Here is a 14,199-nt window from a genome sequence, read left to right as displayed (position 1 = left end):
GCCTTCAAGAGAGCCCTAAAAACCTATCTGTTTGGCCTTGCCTTCCAAGGTTTTTAAACTGGTTTAAATGTTTTAATTGTTAATGGTTTCAAATTGTTTAAAAAATTGTTTTGTATTGATTGTTTTTGAAATGATCGATTTGCAGGTTTTGTTTTTGTTGTGCACTGCCCAGAGCTGTTTGGATGGGGTGGCATATAAATTTAATAAATAAAATAAATTAAAATAAGATTCTGTGTATGCCAATTTATAGTGGCTAATGGCTATAAGCTATAAATTATGTATTTACTTAATTACTCTACTCCAAGAAGATTTTTACCTGTTCCAGTATTTAAGATTGCTACATAAATTAAATTGGTGCAGTTTGATGTAACTGAGCATTTGATGAAGTAGGGATGTGCACAAAACCGGTTTGCCCGGTTCGGTTTGCATTCGAACCAGGTTCGAACCAGGAGGGGGTGGTTCGGTTTTGGTTTTGCTTGAACCTCCCCTTGGTTCGGTTCAAGTTCGAACCGATTAGAACTGGTTTGAACTGGTTCAGACACTCAAAAATTGGTAGGATGGTATCTGGCACCCAGGGGTACCTGCCACCCAAACCCCAAAGCAATCGGACACTTGTACGATATTTTATGAATTTTTGAAAATCATTTATATTTTTTTCTCATAGGATATAATGGGACTCCAACCAGCCCATTATTCCTTATTGTGGAGCACCCATGGGTGCCAAAAACCATGTAAACCCCAAAGCAATCAGACACCCCTATGATTTTTTATGAATATTTGAAATATTTTTAATTATTTTTCTCATAGGGTATAATGGGACCTGAACCAGCCCATATCCCCTATTGTGGAGCACCTAGGGGCACAAAGGTGGGGTAGGTGGTAGACAACCAGGGGTGCCTACACTCCACAAATTTCCAAGGTAATCAGACACTCCTCTGATTATTGGTGAATTTTAAAATTATTTTGGAATTCCTCAGAGAATAATGAGGATTGCAGCAAATGTATAGCTTCACGTCGGGGAGAAAGGGGTGTCCTAGAGTGGAGTGTGGTGGGTGGTAGTTCCCAAGGTGGGCCAGGAAGCTATCAGAATTATTTGAAAGGAATTGGACAAAAGACTGATTTTCAAGTGATTTTTGAAGTTTACGCGACTTTAAGGTTTTTCTCCATAAAGAAGCATGGAGGTGTCAGCAAATGTATAGCTTCAAGTCGGGGGGAAAGGGGTGTCCAAGAGCAGAGTGTGGTGGGTGGTAGTGCCCAAGGGTGGCCAGGTAGCTATCAGAATTATTTGAAAGGAATTGGGCAAAGGTCTGATTTTTAAGTGATTTTTGAAGTTTATGTTTCTTCAAACTTCAAAAATCACTTAAAAATCAGCCCTTTGCCCAATTCCTTTCAAATAATTCTGATAGCTTCCTGGCCCCCCTTGGGCACTACCACCCACCACACTCTGCTCTAGGCCACTCCTTTGCCCCCGACGTGAAGCTATACATTTGCTGACACCTCCATGCTTCTTTATGGAGAAAAACCTTAAAGACGCATAAACTTCGAAAATCACTTGAAAATCAGCCCTTTGCCCAATTCCTTTCAAATAATTCTGATAGCTTCCTTGCCCACCCTAGGAACTACCACCCATAACACTCCACTCTACGACACGCCTTTCCCCCTGACAGGAAGCTATACATTTGCTGCAATCCTAATTATTCCCTATGAGAAATTCAAAAATACTTTAACAATTCACCAATAATCAGAGGAGTGTCCAATTGCCTTGGGGTTTTGTGGGTGGTAGGCACCCCTGTCTGACTATCACCCACCCTGCTTTTGTGCCCCTAGGTGCTCCACAATAGGGGATATGGACTGGTTCTGGTCCCATTATACTCTATGAGAAAAATAATTGAAATATTTCAAATATTCATTAAAAATCGTAGTACTGTCCAATTGCTTCAGGGTTTGGGTGGTTGTTGGCACCCATGGGTGCTCCACAATAAGGTATAATAGCCTTGTTTGAGTCCCATTATACCTTATGAGAAAAATATATAAATGATTTTCAAAAATTCATAAAAAATCGTACGAGTGTCCGATTGCTTTGGGGTTTGGGTGGCAGGTACCCCTGGGTGCCAGCTACCATTCTACCAATTTTTGGATGTCTGAACTGGTTCGAATCGAACCACCCCCTGGTTCGGTTCGAATTCGAACCTGCAGCTCGAACCTGATGGCTGTTTCGGTTCGAATTCAAACCTTCGAACCACCCTGGTTCGAATTTGAACTGTTTTGAATTCAAACTGGTTCGCACATCCCTATGATGAAGTCAGGAGTTGTTTTCAGGAAGCAGAGGCAGCTCTGGGGTTGGGGAGAACCAAAAAACTATCTTCCTTTGCACGACAGAAAACACATCTCTTCTAGTGTGTTAGTCTGGATAGCGCCACTTACTTTGATTATTCCAGGCAACATGTGTATCATTGTGTATTGATAGGCTCAATAACAGGATTTCCTTGAGAGCATCAGCTTTAATGAATTCAGTATTGTACATTGTCTCTGCCTTTGAATTTGGATATCCAAATTGTATATGGTTTTTACTTTTATAGTTGGATTGTGTTCTTTCTGAATTTGATAACCCTGAAGAACCCATTAGTGCAGATGACAACGATACTGGCACTGATGACAATGAAGAATATATGATCATGCAGGAACTGTAAGTACACCTGTGTCCATATCCAGGTTAGGCAAACAACAAGGCCTGAGCTCATAGAGAAAGTTGCTGAACTATCAAAAGGCTGGAGCCAATTGAAATTGTTATATAGTCATCAAGAACCCTGAACCTTCCTGGATCTTTAGACCAGTCCTGCTCTAGAGGGCATCTGAGCTGGTTTCTCCCTCATAGGAACATAGGAAACTGCCATATACCGAGCCAGACCCTTGGTCTATCTAGCTCAGTATTGTCTTCACAGAGTGGCGGCAGCTTCTCCAAGGTTGCAGGCAGGAATCTCTCTCAGCCTTATCTTGTAGAAGCCAGGGAGGGAACTTGAAACCTTCTGCTTTTCCCAGAGCAGCTTCATCCCCTGAGGGGAATATCTTGCAGTGCTCACACATAAAGTCTCCCATTCATATGCAACCAGGGCAGACCCTGCTTAGCTATGGGGACAAGTCATGCTTGCTACCACAAGACCAGCTCTCCTCCTCCTGGGAAGGCTTATCAGGAAGGCAAGCAGTCTGACTCCGGAGCTGGAGCTCAGCTTTAGCATGACATTGTCTCCACTACTGGAACTTGGGGGCAATAGAGGAGGTTCTGAAGATAGGAAAAAGGCTTCACTGGTGGGCACCAGGTCCTGACTGCTGCCCTGAGGGGAGTGACCAACAATAGCTGTTCTGGGCCTGAGGGATCTGGAGAGCTGTTTTTGGAATTGGAAATCCATGTTGGGGCAAGCTTCCCAGTCTCCAATAGGGTCTCCTCTAGGGCTGTTCACAAGGTCAGATTCTGCAATTCGATTTGAGCTCAAATTGAATAGCAGAATAATTGAATTGGTTACTTGAAAACAGCCAGCTTGGTCGTCTGTCTTTACGAATCACCCTCAAATCACCTGAATCATTTTGGGTGATGTGAACACCACTTTAAGGCCCATTTTGCTGGGAAAATGGACCTCAAAATTGTGCCATTTTTTCTGGGCAGAGCTGATCTACCAATTAGATCACTGCACAAAACTGGGTTGCTCGGTTCAGTTTGAGTCTGAACCACACCGGGCATGTTTGGTTTCATGTACCTCAAACCCCCTATGGTTTGGTTCAGGGTCAGGAGGTTCACAATATTATATATTATATTATATTATATTATATTATATTATATTATATTATATTATATTATAATTTTAGAAAAACATGCCTGGTTCTGGCAGTCTTAGGCCTGTTCCAGGCATGCCTTCTGTGGGTCACCCAGCCACACAGAGGCCCATTGGGCATGTGCAGTGGCCTCCAAAATCACCACTGCTGCAGAGGGCAGGCCCAGAACGAGCTGAAGACCTCCAGAACTGGGTTATTTGGCCATTAATGGAGGCTAGAGGGGGGATGGGGAACCTCAGAAGACCCTCCCCCATGGCCTTGGAGAAGCCCCCCCAAGCTGCTGCAGTAAGTTGTTTTTCTAATATATATATATATATATATATATATATATATATATATATATATATATATTTATATATATATATTTATATATTTATATTTATATATTTATATATTTATATATAAATATATTTATATTTTTTACTTAGACCTCTCGGAATAGGCTGGGTGTGTGTGTGTGGTTCTGTCTAATATCAAGCTATTGAACCAAACCAGTTCAGTGTTGAACAGGTTCACAATTGATAGACCAGATCTCCCTGGAAAAAAGGTACCCTTTGAGGCCCGTTTTTCCAGGGAAAGCTGGTCTACCAGTTGGAGTGAGCGGTTAGATCAGTCCTCCACTCCAGATTTAGTGTGTCTGTCCGCCTCAGAGGACTAATCTACTCAATAGACCAGTTGAGGTGGGCTGATATGCTAAGTCCGGAGTGAAGGGCTGGTGTACTTGCCAACCCCAATTGGTAGACTAGCTTTCTCTGGGAAAAGTGCCATTTTGAGGCCCATTTTCCCAGCAAAACAGGCCTCGAAAACCCTGCCAAATCACGTGAATCAATTTGGGTCAAGTCAGGTGTGATTCTTTTCGACCTCAAATCAGGCGCTCTATTTTGAGGGTGATTCATTTCAAGGTCGAACCAGTGAATTGCCCCTGATTCAACCTAAATCAGTTTGAGGTCAAATGAAATTGCACATGCCTAGTCTCCTCAAGGTCAGAGTCCAAGTGAACCTGACAGTCAGCGTGGTATAATCACATATTCTTTCCCTGTTTACATCTGCCTCTATTTCTTTCCCCTTCTTCTGCTTAAAGTTTGTAAACAGACTGTAGGGAACTGTTCCCTCATTCTTTGTAAAGTATCATAGACCTTTACGTTTGTTAACTTCTGTTAACCTGAAGTGAAAACCTATGCATTTGCTCTGCATGCTTTTTCTGGACCATCATAGGTTCACCCTTATTGCATCAATAGAATATTTCAGTCTCCCTGGGTACTCTGTTGTTGACCTCAAAGTCACCAAACTGTAACTGAAAGATATCAAATGGAGGCTCCAGGCTGAAACTGCTGAATTGATTTTGACAATGATCATTATTTATATGGCAAAACCCATGTATATAGCACGTTACAACAAATAAGAAGGCAGGTCCCTGCCTGGATAGAAATAGACACAGGGCGACATCATAGGGAGGAGAGGGCAGAAGAAGGGAGGCACAATAAAGAGGGAAATAATACATGATTGTTTCATGTACACATACTTAAACTTAGTTGCAGCAGTAGGATAAGAAGCTTGTACCAAAAGTAAAGGTGGCCCTTGAAGAGGGATTTGGAGGAAGTAAGAAAGGTAGGAAACTTGATTCTGTTGAATTCAGATTCAAACAAGATTGGAAGTTTCTTTCCAATACAGAAAGTAAAGCCCAACATTTGGTGTTTGACTAGCAAGAAAGAAGTATTTTCACTAGTGACATCTCTCTTCTTTTCTTGTATGTATATAGCCGGTGCATATAAATGTGACAGAGCTACCTTTTGCATTGTCTGCACTGTTTATAAACTTTTTTCTCTCACATGTACAAGTGAAACTCGGAAAATTAGAATATCGTGACAAGGATTGTAGAATAGAACAATATCGGACCTCTGAAAAGTATAAGCATGCATATGTATTCAGTACTTGGTTTGGGCCCCTTTTGCAGCAATTACTGCCTCAATGCGGCATGGCATGGATGCTATCAGCCTGTGGCACTGATGAGGTATTATGGAAGACCAGGATGCTTCATTAGCGGCCTTCAGCAATTCTGCATTGTTTGGTCTCATGTCTCTCATCCTTCTCTTGGCAATGCCCCATAGATTCTCTATGGAGTCAGGTCAGGCGAGTTTGCTGGCCAATCAAGCACAGTACACTGTATACTTTTCAGAGGTCCGATATTGTTCTATTCTTCAATCCTTGTCTTATTGGTTCCATGTAATATTCTAATTTTCTGAGATTGTGGATTTGGGGTTTTCATGAGCTGTACGCCATGATCATCACAATTATAACAAATTAAGGCTTGACTTATCTCGCTTTGCATGTAATGCGTCTGTCTCATATATCAGTTTCACCTTTTAATTTGCATTACTGAAATTAATGGACTTTTGCACGATAGTCTAATTTTCCGAGTTTCACCTGTACATGTCTGTGTGTACACACACTTGCCAACTATGAGTAACACTTCATGCTAGCGCATGCTGAGTTCTAGTCCATGAACATTTATTAGCTTTTAAGCTACCACACAGTGTGTGTGGTTGCTCTTGCAACATAACTACCTTTCTGGAATTCTTTCTTACGCTATTTCCCACCACTTTGAACCCATCAGCAATAGCAATGCATCAGTTCTTGTGCCTTATGATGCATTTTTCCTTGTCCTTCTGATGGCCTCTTCTCAGAAATAGCTCCGCTTATGGCAACTGATTTTCAGGACGTCGAGTCAGTCCTGGCAAACACAGAATTCAGCCAGGATCAAATGTTAGTATTTGTTGGCAAGACCTACCACAATTTCCCAGTTGCGGATACTTAAAACCGCAATTGGGGAAAAACCCATGATTGGCGAGGGATGACTGCAGTTGCTTTAAAAAAAAAACAGTGCTGCAATGGGAGCTTTTTCACTTTAAAAATATCAACCACGGAATGGCCAGTGTGAGTCAAGACTACAGCAATGAAAAGAGTTAAAGCCACTCTCACAGCTATTAGCAGGCTCCACACAGCTGCTATTTGTATTTATAGACAAGCAGGTCGCAGTTGCACGATCTACAATAATCTAGTCCACGTTATCCTGTTTAACTGTCTATAGTAACAATATAGTTTAGATAATGAATAGCTGTAGCATACAGATCTCTGCATGAGTATACTGTACACAATCATGCTCCACATTGTGGTGTGTGTGGTTTCCAACATTTGCCTAAGGCTAAGCTTTTAATCACATGATGAATTCCTTTTAATGTATATAATTATTCATTAGGGTTCCTGAAAAGAAAATTGATGCTGTATCAACAAGTAATGAACAGCTGACCCTTCCCAAAAACCAGGGGAATAATCTAAAAGTGGAAGAGGACAACTCAATGAAACCAATCCCACCACCACGAACCTTCAAATCAGAAAAACCACTATCAGTGATTCAGTTGTCCATAATTCTCAGGTAAGGATGTTTCAGATGCGATTAACTGTCCATGTTTTTTCAGTAGTAATAGTAGTAGAAGAAGAAGAAGACAAGGTAGAGGAAGAAGATTGAATTTCATTTTTAAAATACATTTTCAAAATATATTACTAGTTGTTTCAGTATTTATTTGTGAGGGCTAAAGAAAAGTGTTTCTATTTAAATCAGTTCTGGATGTACTGATTTTTAAGTGATACGATCAGTCTAGAAGTCTATAAAAACAAGTCTTTGAAGTTAGTGCTTTGTTCCCGTATGTAAACCAGGAAAGAATTATTAACCTTTATCTTCCCATCATGTGACCTTACTGAATTCACTAATGCATATATTGTACTTTGTTCCATTAGCTCAACTACTTTGCAGAAGTGCAGTGAAAATGAACTGGTACAATTCTTGTTCCTGCACTAGGCAAAACGTGTTAAGAAAGAAGCCCTTTTCACACATTGCCTTATAAACATGTTCTGAACTTCAAAAATACATAAGAACAGCCCTGCTGGATCAGGCCCAAGGCCCATCTAGTCCGGTATCCTGTTTCACACAGTGGCCCCCGAATGCCACTGGAAGCCTACAGGCAGGAGTTGAGGGCATGCCCTCTCTCCTGCTGTTACTCCCCTGCAACTGGTATTCAGAGGCATCCTGCCTTTGAGGCTGGAGGTGGTCTATAACCACCCAACTAGTAGCCGTTGATAGACCTCGCCTCCATGAAGTTATCCCAACTTCTCTTAAGACCATCCAGGTTGTTGGCTGTCACCACATCTTGTGGCAGAGAATCCCACAAGTTGATTGTGTGTTGTGTGAAAAAGTACTTCCGTTTGTTGGTCCTAGATTTCCTGGCAATCAATTTCATGGAATGATCCCTGGTTCTAGTGTTATGTGAGAGGGAGAAGAATTTATCTCTATCCACTTTCTCCACTCCATGCATGATTTTACAGACCTCTATCATGTCTCCCCACAGTCGTCTTTTTTCTAAACTAAATAGCCACAGGTGTTGAAGCCTTGCCTCATAAGAAAGGTGCTCTAGGCCTCTGATCATCTTGCTTGCTCTCTTCTGCACTTTTTCCAGTTCTACAATGTCCTTTTTTTTAGATGTGGTGACCAGAATTGTACGCAGTACTCCAGGTGTGGCTGCACCATAGTTTTGTATAAGGGCATTATAATATTAGCAGTTTTATTTTCAATCCCCTTCCTAATGACCCCTAGCATTAGCTGGCACAGCCTTCTGTCTGCTCTTTATGTGGTTCTGCTTTGTCAGCTTGTCCTACAAGATGAGCTTCGCCTATATCAAAGTTGACCAAGATTTGTACTGACTGACTGCCTGAGTATTGAATTCCATATCTCTTGCCTGTACTCATAGCATAGGATATTGGAGTTAGTGGTGATGCAACAGGCCCCTTCACACAGGTGCTGAAACCTATGTTTTTGAATGCCATCGTCACTGAATGCTCCCTGACTTTGCTGCTGTAGTATTTCCTCTATCACTTATTGCATGGCATGTTATAGGCATTTCAAGGCCTAAACAAACTTCATAGCTAAGGCAAGAAATTAACATCTAAAATAACCAATTACATAAACAAATATAGCAACCATAGGCTATAGTAAGGCTGTTGTAGAGATGGAGGTTTGAGTTATCTGCAAAATTGGCCATGGATCTATATTTTAGATACAAGACAGCCAGTGCTTATCAATTTTTCCCATTTTGAGAAAGCAATGTTAGTAGTGCCCACTGTTATTTTGGGTTCCATACAATGTACTTCTCTCTTTCAGTAAAATCAAAGATGATAGCCAATTGGAAGAAGTGGATATTACCCTTCCCCAGGGTGATCTCACCTATTGCCTGACACTTACAGAAGCATCAGGGCACATATGGTAAGTTTTTAGGTCAGTTGGTGACCTAAACTCAAAAAAGCATTAATAATCAACTGCACATTAATTATTTCTCAATGAAAGTGGCATTTGAAGGCTCTATAATAATATTTATCCTTAGTGGATTAAATACATTTTTGCTTAACTATCTTACTAAGGAAATGCGCCAATTATTAACAATGCTACTGAACAATGCTACTGAACATCCTTTCACAAGAGCCAGCTCCATCTAATATGATTAGTTGATTAATTAATTATTTGAGTTCAATTGATTTGATTAGAGCTTCAACCCCGGTTATCATGAATTCCAAGGTGCATATATGAGAGAATATCTATTTCCTATATTTTTGAAAATCACAAAAAATGGCTACCTTTTCACATAGTGTTTCACAGCTTTTCACATAGATGTACTAGTGTTCATCCATAAACCCCTACATGCCCTGGATCCAGGGCAGAAGGGACATATTTTTTCATCATCTTCCCACCCAATCTGTTATGATCTATGGGAGACCCCCTACTTTGTGTAAAATTGGCCAAAGCTTAGACTAGGCCAGGGGTGGCCAACCTGGCTCAGCAGCTGTTGTTGGGCTACAACTTTCATCATCCCCAGCTGCAGTTTGTGGTTGTGAATGATGGAAATCCAGTGACAGAGAAACTCAGCTGGGCCAGCCATGGACTAGACAGTAATGTAACTACTTTTCCCAAAGAGAGATGACTGAATTTTTTCTGAAGGAGTGTTATGACCTTTTTGTTCAAACAAGCATTTATGAATTAAATTAAAGTTATGTCTATTTTTGGATTTTAAATATATTTTGTTTGGTTTTTTTTGTATATTTTGTTGTTGATTGATTGCTACCTTGTTGGGTTTCTCTAAAGAAAGAAAATTGGGATATGAATTTTGCAGTGAATAACCAACAAACATTGAGAAAAAGGCTCCCTCAGACTGACATGATTGGCAGGTGTAGCAAATTAACATTGTAACTTGCTTTTACATTTACTTAATGTAGCTGGCTATCACAATTTGGCGGTACAGCTATGTAGGTCTTGTAAGGGAGTTTATGAAATTTGCTCCTTCTGCCAGAGAACAGAAAGTTATCCACATATTGAGAACTGATACTTGATAGGCTGTACAAAAGCTGGAAGTCACAATCAGAGTATTTGCCTAGCAACAAGGTTTATTATTATTATTATTATTATTATTAAATATTTATAACTCACCCCTCCAGTGCACTACTGCTCGGGGCGGCTCACAACAATAAGACAGACACAAGAATGATACACTAAACGTAATAAAATTAACTAAATTAAACAAGAAAAGAAAAAAGAAGAAAGTGGTCAGACTTAAAACCACGATCATTAGGTTCAAATTAAAACTGAAGATTATAAAAAGCTAAAGCTAAAGAACCTGCCAGATATAACAAAATAATAATAATGGAACATTAGAAAGCCTCCTTAAAAGGTGTGTTTTAAGATTTTTTAAAAAAACAAACACTGAAGGAGGGAGCATGGCGAAGCTCTTCAGGGTGTTCCAAAGCCAAGGGACCGCAACCAATTGTTTTTTGCACTATCCTTCCAGCAATGCTTCTTCAGCTAGAGATTATTCTCACATTTGTGGTGGAAGAGTTGAAATATAAAGAGATATATAAAACTCTACAGCCTTTGTGGGCCACAAGATGTCACACTTTCTCTACCAGAGGTAGTTCCATCTGGTATAAAGAAGTCAGTCTGGTAGAAAAAGGGACTACCATTTGGCAATTCATTCAACTCTTTATTTCCTTTAAAACAACACACACACACACACACACACACACAATACTCAAAGGAAAAGATTTTTAACATCAAAATATATAAATAATTCTATAGAGCTCTGAAAGAGCTAAATATCTCCGCATTCTTCAGTGAGCATTCATTCATTCCTTCATTCATTTACGTAATATATCACTTTTCAACAAATAAAGTTCTCAAGGAATAAGATAATAATAATAATAATAATAATAATAATATGGTTAATAATATGGTTCCCTGTTCCCAAAGGGCTCACAACCTAAAAAGAAACACGATAGAGAGACACCAGTAACAGCTACTTGAGGAATGCGGTGTTGGGGTTGAATACAGACAATTGTTCTCCACCAGCTAAATAGAATGATAATAAACAGTCAGTCAGTTGGTTTATTATGATCTTTGAACCACCTTGAGCCATTTTGGAAGGGCGGTATACAAATCAAATCAAATAAATTAAATTAAAATAAAATAAATCTTTGATCAATTCCATATAATAAAGTTGCAAATTAACAGAGTGACTATTAGCATCCCTTCCAGAGTAAAATGAGATAATGACCTAACATACCCTAATCAAATCTTAATTGCTGACATACAAAATTTGGCTACCTGACATGAAATGTTAACATGGTGATCAGATAGGAAGTAAATAACATAAAACTTGTCTGTATTATTGGGATATGTGTTTATAAGGGGAATAATAGTCTAAGACACAAATCTTGATAAAAGGAGAAATATAAAAGTACATGACCAATTGATTCATTCTCACAGGGGCACAATCGCTCCAAATATGGGATTTTCATGAACCTGCCCTCTAACACAGACAACATATCAAACTGTGCAAGTGTCAGAGCCCTTCTATGTTTTGGTAATAACAAATTACAGGAGACCCTCGTGGGGGTTCCGTTCCAGCGGGGGCATGGATAGCAAAATGGTGGATAACGGGGCATTAGGGCAATAGGAAATGGGGGTTAGGTTCCTGAAGCAGCAAAAAATGAGACAAAAAGAACCAAGGGGGAAATTGGGATGGGAGTGCTCTACAGTGCTTTGCTTGTCCCGAGCTCTCCAGCAACGCCCCCAAAAGTCCAAAATCGTGGTTCTCCCATGAAAAATCATTTTTTAAAAAAACCTCCTCCCCACAAAAATGAGCTACAAAATGGCTCCTGTCCTCAGAGGTCATTTCCGCCCATCCCTGACCTGTGGATATACGAGACATAACCTTTTAATTGCCTAATTTTATAGCATATACTGAGTTCGGGTGGCATTTACACAACCGTGGATATGCAAAACCATAGATGCCGGTTCTGAAGTTAGTGAGGTTGGCCTGTGTACAAATAATTAGCTGGTTTGTAAACAACCCTAGCATCTCCAATTTGCGAGTATCTAGGTTCCAGACAATTTTTTTAAATGTTCCATATCAGTCACATGCTGCTTAATAATTAATTCAGCATTTTTGTAGCTCAGTGGGAATAAGTATTCCACTGACAAGCTATAGATCTTAAGCTTTTCAGTAATAGAATTGGTCCAAACAGAGGAATATCCATCACTAAGGATCAAAGGAGGCAAATCCCACTGGAAAAATACATCAATTTCAGCCAAAAATTAAAAGTGTAGATGTCTGCACATATCTCCGATCTAGGCAAGCCTGCCTCCAATTGCAACATAACATTGGATACACAATGAGGGGTTGAAAAGATAGACTTGAGAAATCTAGACTGAATCTTCTCATATAAACAATAACCACTGTACATACAAATTTGGGAGCCATACAGAAGCTGTGATAATACCTTAGACTGAAAAACCCTAATAGCCACATGAATGTATTTACCCTCTGAAGACAAGGAAAATCTCAAAATTGCAGTAGCAGATCTCTGGGCATTTGTCACGGCACCTACCTGTCGCCTGAAAAATAACCCCCAAATATCTATACTGCATTGTTTGCTTGATACTAACCCTATTTGCCATTTATGTATAATAGTCCTTCTGGCAAACATTACAACCTTTGTCTTCTGATAGTTGATAGCCAGCAAAATTTCTTGACAATAATTGCCCAGAGATCTTAGCATTCTCCTCATCCCTTTCAAGGATAATGACAGCAGGGCAGCATTGTCTGCATAAAGAAGCAAGGCTTCCAGTTTATGTAGGTGAAAATCAGAGCTAGAAAGTCTACCCACCATATCATTAATATAATAGTTTAATAGCCAAAATATATAGTCCTGTCGCACTCCTTTCTCTGCGCTTATAGGATTTGTCTTATGTCCCTGTGGGTTACAGCATAAATAGAAGCCCTTATAAAGATTTTGTATTAGCAGGAGTAGCTGACAAGCAATAGTATAATTTGGTAATTTAATCCATAATCTGTGCCATGGGATGTGGTCAAAACTGTCTTAAAATAAACAAAAGTAGCATACAGATATCCCCTCGACTTGCCCTTATATTTATTTACTAAGTGCTTCAAGTTCAGGACCTGATCTAAAGTAGTTTACCCAGCTCTAAATCCCACCTGCTCATCTGCTATTACACTTTCTCGATCAAACCAATTAAGATGCTTCCAATATAAGTGTCTAGCATAAAGTCTGCTAATAACAGAAAGAAGACTGATTAGCCTGTAGTTAGCCAGGTCAGCTTTAGCACCTTTCTTTAAAATCAGGATTATTATGGACAGACTCCAATCTCTAGGCATACATGCAGTCCGATCAATAAAAGAAAAAAGAGAAGCAAGAACTGGGGCCCACCACACATTTTGATTAGCCCCCACAAATTAAGCCTCATCATGCTCCACCGGGTGACCACACCACCTGGGACAGACTAAAGAGGATTTGTGGGCCCCCAGGGGCTGTGGAGGCCCTGGACTTTGGCTCCAAAGTCCAGGGGTAAGAGCGCCTCTGGCCCTCAGCCCCTTCCTGTCTTCCTTCCCTAACCATTGGCCCATTGAAAACTTTCCCCAGCTGTTTTTTGTGACCTCAGGCACTGTTGTGTTCTTTAACGCTATTTGAGGATTGTGTGTGTGTGCGCACACGCGCACGCGCACATAGACCCACATGGTGTCATAAGCATGCATTGCAACCAAGTCTAGAGTCCAGGTAGCCATAGGGAGAAGGAGTTGCATAAACTCTGGACTGGTAGGTCAGGTGTTGGGGCAACAACACTGCTGTGACATATTACTATGATCCCAGTACATGCCACAAGCAAGGTGCCACCATTTTAGATTAGTTCCATCCATGAAAGTGCGAACTTTCATACTGCCTGTCAACTTAGCAGTTGTTTTAGTGTTGGCAATT

At 40.2% G+C, this 14,199-nt stretch overlaps 1 protein-coding gene across 1 annotated transcript in view; it reads left to right on the top strand.

Annotated features, from left to right (window-relative positions):
- Positions 1-14,199, top strand: part of PLEKHS1 (pleckstrin homology domain containing S1) — a 47,939-nt gene that overhangs the window by 23,125 nt on the left and 10,615 nt on the right. Inside the window, exons 9-11 of the mRNA XM_053308993.1 lie at positions 2,580-2,686; positions 7,085-7,261; positions 9,041-9,142. Of these exons, the coding sequence (XP_053164968.1) occupies positions 2,580-2,686; positions 7,085-7,261; positions 9,041-9,142 (386 nt within the window). The remainder of the gene's footprint in view (positions 1-2,579; positions 2,687-7,084; positions 7,262-9,040; positions 9,143-14,199) is intronic.

Source organism: Hemicordylus capensis, chromosome 3 (assembly GCF_027244095.1).
Source record: "Hemicordylus capensis ecotype Gifberg chromosome 3, rHemCap1.1.pri, whole genome shotgun sequence".
Lineage (NCBI taxonomy): Eukaryota > Metazoa > Chordata > Lepidosauria > Squamata > Cordylidae > Hemicordylus > Hemicordylus capensis.
This window is presented reverse-complemented; position numbering and strand designations above follow the sequence as displayed.